This window comes from Chironomus tepperi, unplaced genomic scaffold, assembly GCF_022539635.2.
Source record: "Chironomus tepperi strain 1889 unplaced genomic scaffold, CSIRO-AGI_Ctep_v1 contig_58, whole genome shotgun sequence".
In the NCBI taxonomy this organism is placed as follows: domain Eukaryota; kingdom Metazoa; phylum Arthropoda; class Insecta; order Diptera; family Chironomidae; genus Chironomus; species Chironomus tepperi.
The window spans coordinates 1124889-1143478 of NW_027226180.1; the positions used below are offsets into that span (position 1 = coordinate 1124889).

The window sequence follows — 18590 nt, forward strand, 5'->3', positions numbered from 1 at the left end:
TTTTCATAAAATTACATTTCATTCCACTTCTCTCATCCGCTTGCTTGTGTTGCTCCTTTGGCACTGTCTGGTGCACTGATGAACATCAAAACAAAAAAGTTCAGTCAACAATGTTGGATATAAAAAAAAATATCGCGAAACAATGAGCACAAGAAAGGAACTTGACTAAGTGAAATGTCTTTATAAATTGTTATGTCTGATTTTTTTTTTATATTTGATGACTAAAACAAAAGATTTTCTTTTTTATGCTGTGATGGATGCAATAAGTGTATTTTTTAATAAATGTAGTGAAATTGAAATGAATTGTTTGATGGACTTTTTTGATGGATTATATTGTAAGGAGTGGTTCATATGTTACTAGCTAATAGTTTTAGGGATGTGGAGGGATTGTTACATAAGTTGGGTATGAAATGGTATTTTTTGCAGCTAAGCCCTACCTGGAATATCCTAAAATACTCAGGATAACCTTCTTTATGTGGAATATCCTATCCTTCCTTTGATATCCTACCCTATCCTGGATATTCAACACTGCTGTTGATATCGTACCATATTCAAGATATCCCACCATATCCAGACTATCCTATTTTACATGCAAAATATACATAATTGACCAATTTTCCGCCGACTAATTAAGCCTTTAAAAGATCACCAAAAAAAGGCTCCACACAAAACAATTCTTAACTTCCCAAAAATACTTCATCAAATACAGCACAAAACCCAAAAAACCCCTTTCAACTGTTCACAATATCCACTTATCATCGCAATGACCCTTTTCATTTCTCACAGCATTGCTCGTGTAAAAAAAGAAAGGAAGCATAACTTACGGAATAAAAATTCCATCCTAATGCATAAAAAATATGTTTAAAGATAAATTTTTTGGAAAGGCATAATTTTTTATCTTTTTCATGATAGGAACAAAAGAGGCACAAGAAAAAAAAGGGGTGGGGGAGAGAAAGCCGCAGGTTATCGGAGTTCATCATCATAATAATCATCATTATGGTCAATTGATGGAGGTCGAGTTTTTGTGGTTTTTTGGTGGGAATTGAGAGAATTTTAGTTTATTTTTTTTTTGTGTGTCTTTAGATTGTTGATGTAGTTTATGATTCTGTGTTCATTGTTGGATATAGAGAGGGATAGCCTCACCCCTACATCACTTCCTGAATGGCTTGTTTTGAAGTTCTTTTGAATTTTGAGAAAATTGCATCAAAAACACTAAAAAGCTGAAAAATTTTCATCCAAAAAAGAACCTTGACCAACCCCAATCTCCTAGAACCGAGTGTCTGAGTCTTGGACAGTAATTCAATTAGTATTGACAATTGGAAAGCGGTAGCCAGTGATAGAGTCGGCATAAGGCGCCGATTGAGGGAGACTTTGGATCACACATGATCTCTACGGCCACCAAAGGAAGTAAGTAAGTCTTAGTCTTAGAGTTATGCTTACAATCTGTAGTGTAGTAGCCGATGGTCTATCGGTGAAAAGAGTCTATTATGCCTAGCAAGCATCAACAAAACTCTGATGGTAGCAAGACCTCTTGGCTAAATATCCACTGCATGTAGACGTTAAAATCCTTAATTACTCAAATTATGCTTCAACAAGCTATTCTTCTTCAAACTATTACAAAAAAACCGAAATTATTATTGAAACATTTTCGAAATTTGTCAAAATGTTGTGTTATGCAGAAAAAAGTGGAAGGGATGAAAAATGTATGAACATTTTACATACTGTAGTGGGATGTAATCATGAGTCTGCGCATAATAGAATAAACATATTCGAAAAGAGACTGAATTGCTCTTATGAGCTACTAAGAGCTACTCAATAGCTTATATACTTGAAAATCGTATGCTTGATCATACACAGATATCGAGTGATAGCCGAAAGGATGTCTTTCGATATTGGTCAAATAAGATTCTCAAACGACAGTCATCAAGGTTGACTTTTTCTCTCATCATGTGATGCTGCATGTATCAATTCTTTCTAATCATCAATTTTAATTTAATCAAATTTTGAGCGGGAAACAAGAAGAAGGAACTTAGATTTATGATTAAGGCACACATCTGTTGAATTTTTGAACATTTTCTCTTATTGATGCTCAATCTGCTCATTTTGTGATCGACTGTTGACTCAACCGGACTTAAGTTTGCATCTTGTGCTGATTTTCTATCAACTTGCTGGAGATCCTGCTTTTAATATCTTTTTCAAAATTGTGAAAATTCTTCAAATTTATTAAAAGTAGCAAAAAATGAAAAAAGGAACAAAAAAATCATCAAAAATGGCCAAAATTCTCATGTAAGTACGCAATAAAAATTGATAAGAAATTTGGAAATTAAATTCATTATCAGCAGTCAATGTTGAGGCACAAGTGTGAATACATTTTATAAATATTATTACATTTAAGCATGTGTCTGACAACTGATTACTGATTATATACGTAAATATAGCAATATTTTACAATTTTCATTCCTTTTATCAATTTTAGGTTGTTACTTGTTGTTGTTGGAATTATTTCAAGCATGTCTGCATCAACCATGGAATGTGGCTATTCAACAATAAGCCATTACACTTCGTTAAAGTCTTTATATGTCTGCGAAGTCAGTAAGGATCCAACCATAACAACACAAGAGGCAGCGACAGTTACTTCCGTTTCCGGAAGTCATAATACTGAAAAATCAGATGCTGATGTTAATGGCTTTACTGCTAAGTACAGAACTATTACTTATTTCCCAAAGGGTTTGGAGTCTTTTTTTAAGAATCTTAAAGCTATTCAAATTTTTCAATGTAATTTAAAGGAAGTCCATCAGGAGGACTTAAAGCCATTTCCTAATTTAGTTGAGCTTAGCTTGCAATATAATCTGCTTGAAGTTCTTGAAGAGGATCTGTTTGATTTTAATCCTGACTTAGAGCATATTGATTTCAGCTACAATAAGCTTGTCCACATCGAACCCAAAATATTTGATCATTTAACTAAATTAAGTACAATTTGGATAAATGCAAACATTTGTATTGACAGATTTACTTACGATTCAAAATCCGGTGTTAAGAAAGTCATTAAGTCAGCACAAGTTCAGTGTATAAATTCAGAATTTTCGTCATTTAAGGAACAACTTGTCAATCTTGATAATGATTCAAAAAATTTAAATTTCAAAAAATTCACCGAAAAATTGGCAACTTTTGAAAAAACTTTAAAATCCTCAAAATTTGCTATTTTTCGTCCACTAAACTCCAAACTTGATGCTCTTAAGAACCTCAAAATTGAGGATTTTATATTTAATTTGATATCCAATGTAGATATAAAAGTGAGTAGCTTGTCTGACTTAATGACGAATGTCCAAAAGAATGTTGATGACATAAAGTCATGTAAGGCTAGCCTAGATGGATTCGATTCCGTCCTTATTGACCTCAAATCTGGTCAAACTAGCATCAAAGAGTCCATCAACAATGTCTGTACCAAAGCTTCCATTGATCAGGTCCTGTCAGGTCAAACCAATCTTAAATCCTCTGTCGATTCCCTAAGCACATCCTTAAATGTTGTCAAAAATGACGTCAGCACTTCCATAAAATCCCTTGAATCTTCAGTTTGTACTAAACAATCTGTAATTGAGATTAAGGACATCCAAAAGGTTATTTCTGATTCTGTTAGTAATATTTATGAAAATTCAGTCAGGAATCAAATAGACTTTGACAATTACCAAAGCTATTTTAATGCCTCAATTGATAATCTTCAAATATCCTTGCAACAAGGCCTGACTGACCTTAATGCTCTTAAGTCTTCTCAAGACGACATGAATAGCTCAATAGGAGACATGGCAGCAGCCATAACAGACCTCAAATTGACAATTAATAAGATCCAGGATTCACAAAATGACATGAAGGTCCAGATGAGGGAAAATATTGAGGGCAAGCTTAAATGGTTTGGTGAACAACTTAGTGACTTTAAGATAGAAATTAGTAAGGAATTGGCCAACTCACATCAAAAGATTACAACGAAATTAGAGTCACTGCTGGAACAGAAGCTTGAGAAGATTTTAGAAGAAAAATTAAACAAAATATTTATTGAAAAGCTTACGGATGTCAAGTAGGAACTTAAGGTCAAATTTTCATATTTTTTATGTATTTTATAAGAAATAAAATAAAATTTTGGTAATTAAACGAAAGGAGGGTAAGGCATAGCTGTCTAAAATGTTTTATTATGTTAAATTACAGCATTGTGGGATCCTCAATGGATCCTTGCTTCCATAAAAATGCAATGGCGAGATGTGGGAGTAGGTCAAGGGTATATCCAAGCATCTATTTTAGTTTGACAAGTTGTACACACTTTGTGGCTTTGTTTGATCAACATCAATAACGCTCACATGCCTTAATATCAATATCCAATTAGGAAATTTTAAAAAATAATTTTAACGGTTTTTTAAAATTCAAATTATGGTCAATCAGACATAAACTTAACAATAACATAAATTTCCTAAGTAAATTGACAATATTTACACAATTTTTATTAAAAATGGATTCGAAAGCCACAACAGTGCTTACAAATCTCCAGCGAGGCAACATTGAGGCCAAAATATCGACATCAATTACGTTGTCGTTCCATGAGAAGTGTGGTCAAGGTAACTGGAAGTTCCTAAAAAAATCTCAACTTTTATTATCAAAATTTTCATTATTTCAGGCGAAATTGAAGACGAGGACTTAAAGTCCACCGACCAAGTGAACCAGCCAGACGAGGACAATCACTTTACGCCACTCCACTGGGCATGCCACTACGGACAAACGAAGACAGCTGAAAAACTTATAAAATATGGCGCAAATCCAAATTTACTTGCTAAAAATTACATATCTCCGTTACATCTAGCAGCTGCTGGTGGACATCATGATGTCGTTAGACTGCTTATATCCCATAGTGCTAAAGTTAATCAACTGGATATTGATGGAAATTCACCGCTTCATTTTGCAGCTTTTGGTAATTTTCCACATTCAACGAATGAAATATTACAGAGTGGACACGCTAATGTGCTGCAGACAAATGGAGATGGAAAGACAGCATATCATTTGACGGTTGAGAATAAGGCACATTTGGCACAGGCGGTGATTGAGAATTTTATAAGTGGGGTCATTAGTTGATTGTGTTGAGACGTTTACTGACTTCGCTGGCCGTACAGATCAAGTGTGATCCATGGCCCCATGGTTGAGACGTGTAATGAAGGGAATTTAAGGCCGTTGTGGGGTCTTTAGTATTAAGCAGATCATGTTAAGTGTCTTAATGTTATTTCATGTAATGAAATGTGTTCAAAGATGATTGTGATGAATGTACTTTAAGCTGTAAGAGATATGAATATAATAAATGTTAATTGTGTATTTTAAGCTATTTTTGAATGAAAATTCAGACTTCCGATGTTCGGTGCCATTATTGTCGGGACTGTGCGGCATGGACACATATGAGATTGGCTTTAAGATTGCCAAAATCCAAAGCATGTTCACTAGGTACCGTAAGAAGGGCTAATTGTTAGGGTACCGTAAGATACATTGGGTATGTATTTAGGGTATCATATGGGCATATGCATGTTATGATACCTAAAGAGCATATTTATTGGACATATACTTGTATATTCAGGTAAGTTTGAGCTTTGGGTCTAAAAATTGGTCTTGACTGACTCATTCGACTCTTCAACTTCCAGAAATCTACGAAATTGAATCTTATTCAGCAATAACCAAGTCTATCAAGTCACTCCAACCAACCATAATCACACCTGACACTCCATAGCCTCTTTACTTCCTGAAATCATCAAATATCCACAATCAAAACTCAAAGAATCCTTTGTATAATTATTGAACTTTTCAATTTTATTTCCTAAAAAAAATGTTTAAATTTTTTGTACATTAAATTCATTATTTGAGTTACCAAAAGTCTTTCAACTCTAAACTTAAAATGCTATTTGATAAAGTAAAATTTGTATTTGGGGCTCAAAGTCGACTCAATCCCTAACAGACACAGAGTTTTGCACAGAGCAAGAAGTCGATATGGTTGAAGTCGACTCGACTCGACTTCGAGCTCTGGTATTACAGAAAGACCACTACGGTACCTAAAAGCGATCTTTTTGCCTGTTAGGGAGCTTCATGTCCTCCAAATTTGAGTCATCTTTGAGCTCTGTTTGTATTAAAAACTATTGTTTCTGGCTGTTCATTTACAGATTTAAAATGAATAATAAATGAATGTCATCTGAGTTAGTTGAACCAAACTATAGAGCAGTGGTGGGCAACCTATGTGCTGAGGTACCAAGGATGAAGCCACTGAGAGGCCACTGAGGACTAGGCCATCCTTTCCAGAATTGGAAAACCGTTTAATGCATGAAAATGCATGTCATATGCAGCTTACCCCAATATGTACCTATGACACACCAAAGGTTATCCACAACTGCTTTACAATTAACTAATTAATTAAACTAAAAAACTTTGTTATGGATGTGTTAAAATCTAATCGGTGTCAAAAGTTCATGATTGTTTACCTCGTACTGTATTTGCATTAATTAGGTTGATTTCAATGCTGGAAACATCACGTACATCACGTACTGAATCCAGTAAATTGAAAACCTTTAATTTTAATATTAATTATGGCCTTTAAAACTGGCCAAATTTTGAAAATTATCTTAAAAAAAACTTAAATTCTAATTTTCGTATAGTTTAGGCTTTAACTGTATTAATATTAGGTTGCTGTGAATAGGATTTTGGATAGTTGGAAATGAACACGATACAGTGTTAAGGGGCGTATTCAGAAATAGGGGAGGAAGAGAAAAGAGAGTGGGGGACGAGGTGGGATTAGGAAGGGTAGATATGGAACAACTCAGGAAGGTTTTGGGTCATTTTGGCACTAAAAACCCTAATGAAGTTAAGAATTTCATCAAAAATGGGAGAGAATTGTATATGAACCTATACTAACAGCCTTCTTCCTTACCAGTTTTGATAGAAGAGGGTGTCCCTATAGGGTCATCCCCCAAAGGGAAAAGTCGAAACACTCACAAGATCAAGCATCAAACCGATACTACCTTCAAGTCTTGGTCTCGACTAAATGAGGTAAGTATGTCCATAAATGCAGTGAGTTTGGGAAATGAAAGGATGGACGGATACGGGGTAAGAAGTCGAGACTTCTTGGGAGGAATCCATAAGGATTGTCTGTTGCCTGAAACCTTGGTCTGCAGTATATCCCTAGCCTGGACACAATTTGCGCCCTCATATTTGTTTGGGGACTGAGGAGGGTGAAGAATAATGAAGAAGAACTCCCAATTCACATACACTTACCTTCCACTAAACCTTCAATATCCATCCACAATACCCAACATACACAATATTCAAGCCTAATTCAACCCCAAATATCCCAAATAAATCTCCCCCTAATTACCCCACCCACAATTAAATCATATTAGTCCACACAAATCCTTTCTTATTTTTCTCACTATATAGTCCATCCTCTAATATCTCTGGCTTTGGATATGGCTCGGTTGGTGTATAATAATAATTACTTGGTGCATGCATAACAAATTCAATTGTATTTGCAATTCTCCTTGGTAGATCCTCTTCAAGTCCAATTAGATATGTTGACGGATCAAATTCCTCATTTGGATCGGGACTTGAGGTTGTTGGTATGAGCCATGTTAGGACGACTGACTTTTCACAAAATGTATCGACCATTAAGGAACGAATTTGTGCGTAATATTTTTTACCTAAAATTATTTAAGGGATTATTTAGTGATATTTGGATGTTGAGGAGGCAGGATGGACTCTGAAGGTCCCTAAAGGGGTGTCTATGAGAGTCTGGAGTCTAATGGATGCAACTGCATGCTCAAAGAAGAGAGGATGGACTTTAAAGGTCCAAAAAGGGGTGCCTGCAGGTGTCCGGACTCTTATGGATACACTTGCATGCTCAGAGTAGGTAAGATGGACTGTAAATATCCAAAAAGTGGTGTCTATGGGATTCTAGACTCCAATGGACACCCCTGCATGTTCCAGCCCCGCCAACTCTATCTAACAATCAACATACCTTTGGATACAACCGACACAATATCCCCAACCTGATAATAGAATCCATTATAGAACAAATGTGTCTTGGTCCGCGTCTCAGCACATATATTATTTGGTGTCTTGAATGGCTTTGCTGACTTAAAAATGCACGATCGTCTCGAGACTGATTTTGTTGATTTTTGCCTTGTTATGGCTTTACTTTTAAATCTTGTTGATCTTGTACTTTTTCGAGTTTTTGACGATTCTGTTGGTGCTATTGAGACTTCAATGTCCTTTGGTGAGGCTTCCTTTTCCGTCTTGTCACTAACTGATTGTGTTTCACGTTCCTTTATGTCTTCTGGCTTTACTAAATTTGTCTCGAAACAGTCATTGCAGATTTCAGCACTTTCGGAATTCTTACGCCATATGACAGACTCAGTTTTCTCGCATTGGATGCACTTTGGATTCATTTTAAGGATGTCTGTGGATTGCGAATTATTTGAATTTTTTTATTTCTTTATGTTTTGAGTTATTTTGTGTTGTTTACATGAAGACTTTTTATGATGCTGGGAATTAAGACGCGGATTGTGGTGGTAAATTTGAATTTGAATTTATTTTGACCGTTAAGGAATTTTAGAGACTGAAGACTGAGGGATGAGGATTTAGGATTAAGGACTGAGGACTGAGGACACTGAGGACACGCAGGACACTGAGGACACTGAGGACATTGAAGACATTGAGGACACTGAAGTCACTGAGGACACTGAGGACACTGAGGACGTTGAGGACACTGAAAACACTGAGGACACTGAGAAGACTTAGGACAGGTTCAGGCGACATCTATAATAGCCTATAGATCATTCTTGGTCTTTAAGGCTAGCTGAGGAAGTAAGTAAGTACCCAACAAGATTTTTTCAAAAAAATTACTCAACTTTATTCAAAATTCATGCATTTTATTCAGCTTAATGCTGATTAACCTGTAACATTTATGATTTAGAATGAACTGACGCATGTCTCTTCAATGCTGACTTATCAGTAAACTGTCGTTGACAAATCCTGTGGAAATAAAGGAATTTTAATTAATTTTCCAATTTTGAGGTTAAGTTCCGTTAGGTCAAGGGGTGTGAAACTTATGGAAAGGAAACAAAATGTATCAAGTGCTGTAGATTGAACCAGGATTGGCAGGACTCTAGGAATCGGATTCCAAATTGGACATCAAATTGAAACCCGACTCCCAAAGTCCTGCCAACTCTGAATCAATAACAGTTGCACACCCCTTAACCCCTCCAATATACTCACTCGCACGGGAATATCTTCCCACTATGAATCAACAAATGTCGACTCAATCCCGATGAATGTGCAAAATTTTTGTCACACAAATTACACTGGAACTTAGGGACATCAACATTCGAATGAACTTTAAGCATGTGCTGTCTCAACGGATCCTTCTGTCTGAATCTCTTCTCACAAATTTTACATGCAAACTTTGCTTCTTCAATTGGCAAGTGGATCATAAGGTGACGCTTGAGCATTTCCTTTTGGGAGAATCCTTTGTTGCATGTTTCGCAGATGAAGGGCTGTAATGGAAGGATGAAGAATGTTAAGTAGTGTAGTGTGGATTGAGGAGAGTATTTGGAATGGGGATAAAGGGGGATACATAGGGATGAAGGAGAATGTTGGAGGTCAATAAACTATCCTACTTATTTCCCTTACCGCTGCACTATTGCACAGAAGTGGTCAACCTGTGTGCCACGGCCCACTATTGTTCTCTAAAATGTCTCATTTGTGCTTCCTAAATTTGCCTAGGTTTGAAGTGGACCGTAACCCAAAAAATGTTGTCCACCCCTGCATTAACAGACCTAATACACATCATAGTAGTTCCCTAGGCTCCTCTAACTAGTCCTCAATCCCCATCAACCCAATTCAACCCCAACTACTCACCTTAGAATTATTATGAACTCTCTCATGTCTCTCCAATGCTGACTGAACCTTAAACTTCTTCGAACAATATTTACAGCTGTAATTTGAGTCAACAGCCAAGTGATTGTAGTAATGAGTCTTGCACTGCTGTCGTCTTGAAAATGTGTCTTTACAGTCCTCGTAAGCACATTGAAAGATTTTCTTTTCATTATTTTCGTCCACTTCTGGTTCCTCCGACTCGTCGATGACTTTAAAGTAATATTCAGTTGCTGGATCTTGGACGACTGCTGTTGATGACTTTTCAGGTTCTGACTTTTTTGGTTCCGGTGATGATTTTTGAGGTTTTTGGACTGCCTTCTTTTCTGGTGACTTTTTCTTATCGACTTTTTTAGGAATGTCTTCAATAAGTTCGTGGATTTCCTCAACAATTGCATCCTCGGATATAATTTCAAATTGTGGCTGATTCTGTGACTTGTCAATTTCCACAAGCTGTACTTCCTCATTTCCTTCAGCATCTGTTTGTAAGATTCTTATTTCATATTCACCGTTGTCGACCATTTGAACCTCGCTGATCTCTATCGGAACTTCAGCCTCCATATCGTCAGCTTTACGCTTACGACGTAGTGTTGGAACTGAATTTGATTGCGATGCATTTTGTGGACATTTATTGAGGATTATTACGGGCTTGCCGGCTGGCTTTTTTGGAATTATTGATGGCTTTTCAGGCTTTTTTGGTGATTCGAATTTGGATTTTAGGATGACGAGCTCATCGTGGATTACTTTGCGTTTTTCTTCCTCAATTTGGAGCTTGATGTCGTCAAAGTAGCACTAAATTGGGGAAATGAGATAAAAAGAGTGGTGAGTATTGAAAATTATTGAATTTAGGTATTTTTATGAGGAAGAAAATGGTAAAAGTCAAGCACTAGCTAGGACTGACAGGTCTGACTGGTCGGATGTGTCTGACTGGTCTGACGGGACTGACTGGTCGGACGGGACTGACTGGTCGTACGGGTCTGTCGGATCTGTCGGGTCTCACGAATCTGACGAATCTGCCTTGATATCAAATTTCATTGAATCTGGTCAGAGTCACGTAATTCTGAAGGATCACTTGAAAAAACAATATGCATTGAGCAGTATAGAGCATGCAGCATGTCTGTTCAAGAATCTTAACACTGTATTTGAGTGAATGCAACATTAAGCATTACCAAAAGTAGATAAACAGGTTATGCAGATTTGACAATAATCCTCAAACAACTTGTCAATACAATGTCGTCAAAGTAGAACTGGATATTCGCCCTAGTATTCAAATTTAAGACCGTTTGAATGTAAAGCATCTCAAAATTGATCATAATTTACGGCAATTCCTAACATTTGATGGTCAAATTAGAATTAATTGTAATTGGGTTCGGTCAAGAGAAGCAGGCTTGAATCTTCTGCATTTAAGAGGCACAAGCTTGCATTTCCTGCATTTTATATGTTAATTCCTGCAGCTTAAGGCTGTATCTGATACTCTAATAGACAAAGAACATGCTTTCCTGATAGAGAAAGACCACTACGGCACCTAAAAGCGGACATCACTTTGCCTGCCAAAATATAGTTCATCTAAGGCTTCAGACCTTCAATTTTGGACAATCTCAAGTCATTTCCCGCTAATCCAGCTCCAATTCCACATTCCATCATCAAACCCACGAACCCATAATCCCCCCAAACTCACATAAGTATCTGCCAACTGCTCCTCATATTCCTCAATATCATCATCCTTATAATCTCTCTGCAGGACATGATTTGCATCCTTATTTTGATTTCTCAATCTAACATATTTCTTCAGCCTTACTTCACTCTGCTTTGCCAACATTCGAAAATAGTACGATTTTTCCAATTGATATCGGCAATTACGGCACAACTTTTTGGGTAATGAATCGGTTTGGAGGAGCTGAAATTGAGGAATTGACATGAATTTTAACATTTTTAAGAATTTTTTTAAATTTTATGACACAAAACTCACATCCATGCCTGTAATTATGATAATTTTATTACTCAGTGACTCCTCAAATATTTGATGCATATCCTCAGCATCCGATTCAAGACAAATCCTGCAAATCTGCTCTAAATTTGTCATTGTTGCTGCTTTAATTCCTAAAATTATTTTAAAAACAAGTCTTCGATTGTTTAGTAAATAGAAGTGAGTGACTGAGAGGATGCGTCGGGTATATTTTGGCGGGAGAAAATTGAGAGAATTGGATGTAAACAGAGAGGAAGTTTGGAAAGAGAATTTGAGAAAGTTTGGTCTGCTTGGGGATTGTTTAGTGATCAATTGAGAATCAGCTGATTTGTTGTTGTGAATTTTAGTGATTTTTTTGGGATTTATTGACTTTTGAAGCTTCAGATGCAGGCATAATGCAGTTAGTAGAGCAATAACCAATTCCATAGTGTCAAGTCATCCAAATCTCAGCATAATCAGCATATAATCCACATTTCCATACATAAAATCATCAAATCCACAACAATTCATCAACAGAGCTAATCTACCAGCCATGAACACATCCATGAACGCCTCAGAATTCATCTTCACATCCCAACTAGTCATCAAACTAGAAAAACTTGATGAAAAATGCCTAGAAATCTACACGGAAGTGCCACAGGTCATCAAACAAGAGCCAGAATTTCATATAAAGTCAGAACTGCCTGACGATCCAGAAGAGGTTGAAGACACAAGTCCAGAAAGCTCATCAGAGTCACAAACAACTCAAGAATCAACAACAAAACAGAAGAAGAAGTATGGACCGTATAAAAAGATCTGGATTCCAACAAAAATGACATGTAAAATTTGTAATGTGACATTGTCATCGAAACAGTCATTTAAGTATCACAACAATGCATTTCATTCGAATAAGCCAAAGCCAATTTACAGGTGCAACTTGTGTCCGAGGACATTTCCACAAAATAATTTCTTGTTGAGTCATTTGAGGACACATAAGGCTAAGAATATACATGAATGTGACATTTGTGGGAAGAATAAGTTGTCAAGATTGAGGCTGGTGAGACATATGGCGATGCACAGGACAATTATGACATATCAGTGTGACATTTGTCCGAAGGCATTTAAGAGCAAGAAGTATATATCTAGGCATGTTGTTACGCATATTGGTGAGTGTTTTAGTAGATTCTTGAGTGTCTTTGTGTCATGGTAACATTGTGACATGATGTCATTGTGTCATGGCGAAATGGTGACATGATGTCATTGTGTCATGGCGACATGGTGACATGATGTCATTGTGTCATGGCGACATGGTGACATGACGACATGGTGACATGATGACATTGTATCATGGTGACATTGTATCATGGTGACATTGTGTCATGGTGATATGGTGTTATGGTAACATTGTGACATGATGTCATTGTGTCATGGTGAAATGGTAACATTGTGTCATTGTGTCATGGCGACATGGTGACATGATGACATTGTATCATTGTGACATTGTGTCATGGTGATATTGTGTCATAGTATCATTGTTTCTTGATGTCATGATGACATGGTGTCATTGTGTCATGGTGTCATTGTGTCTTGGTCTCTCAACAACCAAATTAACATTCCTTTTTTGCTCATTAATTTCAGAACGTGAACGTGTCAAGTGCCCAATATGTAGCGAGCTGATATACACATTCAACATGCGATTCCATGTCTTTAAGCACAAGAAGGAGAAACCATACAAATGTGATTTATGTTCAGCATCATTTGTAGCTAGAAATAAGTTAACTTATCATCGACGAATTCATACAGGAGAGAAGCCTCATATGTAAGTATTTAAGCTAGTGTTTGTAGGGTTTTTGAGGGTTGGGAGGAGGTGGTGGTTGGGTATGACCCTTCTGAATATTCTCATGCTCAAGAGCAAATCGAATTTATCATTTTTTTACAACCTTAAAAATTCTCATCATTCCAGATGTAAAATATGCAACAAAGCATTTACGTACAACCAAACGTACAAGGAGCACTACAAGATCTTCCACACAAATTTCAAGCTTAACTGTCAATATTGTGGAAAGAATTACATGTCAAAAGCTGGATTAATATTTCACATCAAGCAGCACCATGCAGATGAAAAGAAAAAGGATGTTAAAGATAAGGTTAAAGGAACAAAAAAGATCGAGGATCGGTCAGAGACAAAGGATACAGACACACCAACTGTTAAGAAGAAGAGTAGAGGAAGCAAGTCTGACAGTGTCAAAAAAGGGTCCAAAAAACCCATAAGTATGGACACAAAAAGCTCAAAATCAGAAAAATCAAAATCAACAGCTGAAAATCTCAAAACAAAAGTCAAAGAAAGCAACCAGAAAAGTCCATCAAAACCAAAAGTTGCAGCCACAAAGACAAGAAGTAAGAAGCAGAAGTGAATTAAGTTTGATTTTAATGATAATATAATTAATTTTTGAAATAAATGAAAGAAATTTTTAACAAAAAATTGAGTATTTATATCCAAATAGCGGCACCAAGGAGGTATGACTAGGGTGGCATGGTACTTGGTTACTTACTGGAACCATGCTCCAACAACTCTGGTTTTGGGTGATCAGACTCCACTGATTGGACTAAAATTGGGCCATTCATTCTTCTGCTCAACTCTGTAACAAGGCTCAAACACTCTCTATCAGTCTAGAGCAGTGATGGGCAACCTGTGGTTTACGGTACTTTAGTTTGCTGCCAAAATGGAAAATTTGGAAAATGCAATGAATTTTGTGCAATTCCAGTCGAGGATCATCATCAAAATGCACCGTAAAAAATATCAGGTTGGCCACCACTGCTCCTAGACTGTCTAATGAGTATCTGAGTCTTGATACAGAGTTGAACAGTAGGATGGATGATCCGATTAGAGTCCAGTTGAGTCTGACCGAGATTTCCCAGTAAAGCATAGCCTAAAGAACCTTCTTATAAGATTCCGATCAATGTACCTAAATGCTACCTGATCCTTTTGCATCCTTTTGCATTTAACGTTAAAAACTAATTCAAAAAATGAACTTTTATGACTTTAACATTCAGTATGTACAGTTACCAACAGGCAGCATCTAAACAAGTTTTTTCATATTCTTCTGCTCATAATCATTGATATTTATTCTCATTTTTTTTTTTTTTTGTGTCTCTGCTTTCTCATTTTCTTGTGACTTTATTCCTACTCAATACTTATAGAACATCGGACGTCTCGCATTTAAAAATGAAGATTTTAATTTTTATAATTTTAACAATTTTGAGTAGTTTTGGAAGTACCCAAAATTGTGGTCGTGTTAAAGTTGGAACGTCATTTACAGTTGGCAGTGAATTTGCAACAAAAGGACAATTTCCGTGGCTTGCACCGTTATTTTATGACAATAATGATAAATTCTTTTGTGGATCGACAATTATCAGTAAGCAGCATTTATTGAGCGGTGAGTAAATTGAGATAATTCATAGATTTGGGAGTATTGACATGCAACAATGTGTTGAAGTGCTCAAAAAAACCCATAAAGAGGGATTTTTATGATACTGAGAATTGTGACAATGAGCAGCTGATTTGAAGGTCTACAAAACAAGAAAGTTTCCCATGTTATGTAAATTTACATGTGCATTTAATAATCTGTTTACAAAAAAACATGTGTACAGCTACAGAGGTGTTGTCAAGGAGGGATGGGGTGAGGAAGGAGGGGTAGGGTAGCTAAATCACCCTTTTATACTCGAAATTCTTCAATTTTCTAGGTTTTTTGAGAAAAAAATCCGAAATTCTCATCTATCCTTATTTAAGATACCCTAAATTCTTGCGATCCATACAAAACACCAACCCTGCCCCTCCTTCTTCCTCCATCACCAAATTTTTAGCTATATTTCACTATGTACACAAGTGCAACTGATTAAAATGACCAAAAACTAGCAAAATAGACAGAAAAACCCAGAGAAAGACCCCCAGATAGACCCTCAGAAAGACCCCAGAAAGACCCTCAGAAAGACCCCAGAAAGACCCTTAGAAAGACCCCAGAATGACCCTAGAAAGACCCTCAGTAAGACAGCCAGAACAAGTCAATTCATTAGAGATGTTGAATCAGCCATCCGACCCTGACACCCCATCCAGGCACTTCCCCTCTCCATCCTAATACTTTGAATACTAATTCCTTATTTTCCATCTCATTTCAGCATCCCACTGCTTCAAAAACAAAGGCAATCACGACATCACCAAACCCGACAACGTCTACAGCCTCCTCGGCATCTACGACCTAACCAAATCATCCGAATCTGGAGTAGTAAAAGCCCAAGTCAGTTCCATCAAACTCCACAGCGATTGGAACTCACAAACTGAGACTTATGATGCAGACATAGCAATTTTAAGACTCACAAATGCAATCATATTCACAAATTACATCCAGCCTGCATGCTTGCCATCACCAAGTATGAATGTATTTGAGATTGATGGAACGGTTGTTGGATATGGACTGTCTGATGATACGAAAGGGGAGCATGAGATGAGACCAAAATATGTTAAAATTAGCTCAATAACTCAAGAGGATTGCTTGATTGGACGGGATGTGATTGCTAGGATATCAAGTAAGAGGATGTTTTGTGCTGGAAATGTTGGGAAGAATCCATGTAGAGGTAAGTGGGTATTAAGATGAATGTTAAGTTAGGTATGAGGGTGCGGAACTGATGATGTTGTCGCTCACATGCTGCACCGTGACATACGACATGATGAGGTGACATACGACATGTTGCGGTGACATACGACATATTGCCGTGACATACGACATGCTGCCGTGACATACGACATGATAACGTGATATGTGCTATGTTGCCGTGACATACGACATGTTGCTGTGACATGGATTGATGACGTCAATATTGATTGATCATTTTTGATCATTTTTGAACAATTTTCATCAATCTTAATGATTCTTATCAGTTCCGCTCCCTCCTTATGCCTCAGCTCCACATTACTTTTGAATCTCACACCTCCTAATCATTTACCCCCATCCACAGGTGACTCAGGCGGAGGCTTTCATGTCAAATTAGGTTCATCATACTTTGTTGTGGGAATCATATCATCAGCGGTATATGGCGAGTGCAGATTAAATGAATTTGTCTTATTCACAAATGTCCCTAAATACATCAGCTGGATTAATGAGGAAATTGGAGACATTAGCAACAACGACGACACAAAACTGATACCAGAGCCGTTACAATGTAAATTTTATTATAATTCGGATGATGAGTAAGTTGACTATTTTGTATTAAGGAACCGGAGTAGGGATTAGTGGGCCGAATAGCACAAATTGATCCAAAATCCGGTCCCAGGTTGATGTGGCTCTGACTTGGTGTCGGATACGCCTTATATCCAACGCCAAGCTAGAGAATCCCCAATCTGGTGCCGGATTTTGGATCAACTAACCGTTATATCCTTCCTATAATCTAATACCCAACCTCTTACTCCATTCCAGCCGCTATGAATGCCTCAGTGAGAACACCTTCACATCAACAGCCTCAAATGTCCGAATTTCATCAATCGATGGATCATTTACAGATGGCAACTCCTACAATGATGTCGATACAATCAATATCAAGGCATCAAAAGTCACATACATCCCTGATTTTGCAGTTGCCAATCAACAGTTTCCAAATTTTAGGAAACTTTACATCGTCCTTTGTGGACTAAAGTACATCGAACGTTCAAAACTGTCAAAATTGACACAATTGAGAGTTTTGAACTTTTATGGCAATGAAATTGAGCATCTTAATGAGGATGTCTTTGATGACTTGATAAATTTGGAAGTGCTGGCATTTGTAGAGAACAAAATTAAAATTTTACCACAAAAGCTGCTCTGGAATTTGAGAAATTTAAAGGAAATTTGGTCATATAACAATCCAATTGAGGCAATTCCAATAAGATTCTTTAAAGGCAACAAGAAATTGCTTAAGGCATGGATGGGATACAGCAAGATTAAGCAAATTGATGTCAATTTTAAATCACTGCCAAATTTGAACTTGTTGGATCTAAGAGAGAATGAGTGCATTAATGAGCAGGCTTGTAGCACATGTGCATTGTCAGTTGCGGATCTACAAGATAAAATTGAAAAGCAGTGTTATGCAGGTCGTTAGTGTTAGTAGGCAGCACAGTGGTACTTATCGATGAAATAAGATCAATTAAGTCAGAATATTTGAACAAAATAAGATCATTTTTGATTGAAATAAATTAAATTGTGTATACAAAAATTAGAAAATGAGTATTCTTGTTACTTCCTAGATGCTAGAGATGATCCTCGGTATTCGGTCTCTTCTACTGCTTTGGTTTCTTCAGTCTATTCAGTTTCGTCAGTCTTTTCAGTTTTTTCGATCATCATCGGTCGTCTTCTGTTGTCTTTGATCGTCTTCGGATGTCTTCGGTCATCTTTGATCATCTTCGGTCGTCTACGGTTCTTTTAAGTCGCTTTCAGTTGTTTTTAATCGTCTTTAGTTGTCTTCGATCGTTTACGGTTGTCTTTGGTCATCCTAGATCATCTTCAGTCATCTTCGGTCATTTTCGGTCATCTTCGGTCATCTTCAGTCATCTTCGGTACATCTTCGGTCATCTTCGGCTGATTTCGGTCATTTTCGGTCATCTTCGGTCATCTTCGGTCATCTTCAGTCATCTTCGGTCATCTTCGGTCTGTTTTGGTCATCTTCGATTGTCTTC

At 36.9% G+C, this 18590-nt stretch overlaps 6 protein-coding genes across 6 annotated transcripts; 4 read left to right on the top strand and 2 right to left on the bottom strand.

Moving 5' to 3' along the window:
• The first annotated feature begins 2116 nt into the window (after positions 1-2116).
• LOC139100064 (putative leucine-rich repeat-containing protein DDB_G0290503) lies at positions 2117-4164 on the top strand. Its single transcript, XM_070652661.1, has 2 exons — positions 2117-2286; positions 2477-4164. Exons 1-2 carry the CDS (start codon positions 2240-2242, stop codon positions 4074-4076), a joined length of 1647 nt encoding a protein of 548 aa, XP_070508762.1. The 5' UTR covers positions 2117-2239; the 3' UTR covers positions 4077-4164.
• Positions 4165-4451: 287 nt separating this feature from the next.
• Positions 4452-5359, top strand: LOC139100071 (DNA-binding protein RFXANK-like). Its single transcript, XM_070652669.1, has 2 exons — positions 4452-4604; positions 4664-5359. The coding sequence occupies exons 1-2, from the start codon at positions 4499-4501 to the stop codon at positions 5113-5115; spliced, it is 558 nt and encodes a 185-aa protein (XP_070508770.1). The 5' UTR covers positions 4452-4498; the 3' UTR covers positions 5116-5359.
• A 453-nt stretch (positions 5360-5812) lies between these two features.
• Positions 5813-8549, bottom strand: LOC139100070 (GATA zinc finger domain-containing protein 1). Its single transcript, XM_070652668.1, has 2 exons — positions 8027-8549; positions 5813-7709 (listed from the first exon to the last, which is right to left on the bottom strand). Exons 1-2 carry the CDS (start codon positions 8454-8456, stop codon positions 7399-7401), a joined length of 741 nt encoding a protein of 246 aa, XP_070508769.1. The 5' UTR covers positions 8457-8549; the 3' UTR covers positions 5813-7398.
• A 346-nt stretch (positions 8550-8895) lies between these two features.
• Positions 8896-12119, bottom strand: LOC139100065 (zinc finger protein pita-like). Its single transcript, XM_070652662.1, has 5 exons — positions 11912-12119; positions 11621-11839; positions 9928-10734; positions 9286-9563; positions 8896-9042 (listed from the first exon to the last, which is right to left on the bottom strand). Exons 1-5 carry the CDS (start codon positions 12023-12025, stop codon positions 8973-8975), a joined length of 1488 nt encoding a protein of 495 aa, XP_070508763.1. The 5' UTR covers positions 12026-12119; the 3' UTR covers positions 8896-8972.
• An 81-nt stretch (positions 12120-12200) lies between these two features.
• On the top strand, positions 12201-14369 carry LOC139100066 (zinc finger protein OZF-like). Its single transcript, XM_070652663.1, has 3 exons — positions 12201-13053; positions 13526-13706; positions 13851-14369. The coding sequence occupies exons 1-3, from the start codon at positions 12441-12443 to the stop codon at positions 14299-14301; spliced, it is 1245 nt and encodes a 414-aa protein (XP_070508764.1). The 5' UTR covers positions 12201-12440; the 3' UTR covers positions 14302-14369.
• Positions 14370-15085: 716 nt separating this feature from the next.
• On the top strand, positions 15086-18138 carry LOC139100146 (prostasin-like). The gene is made up of 4 exons (XM_070652750.1): positions 15086-15324; positions 16064-16519; positions 16901-17132; positions 17359-18138. The coding sequence occupies exons 1-4, from the start codon at positions 15114-15116 to the stop codon at positions 18014-18016; spliced, it is 1557 nt and encodes a 518-aa protein (XP_070508851.1). The 5' UTR covers positions 15086-15113; the 3' UTR covers positions 18017-18138.
• Positions 18139-18590: the final 452 nt, after the last annotated feature.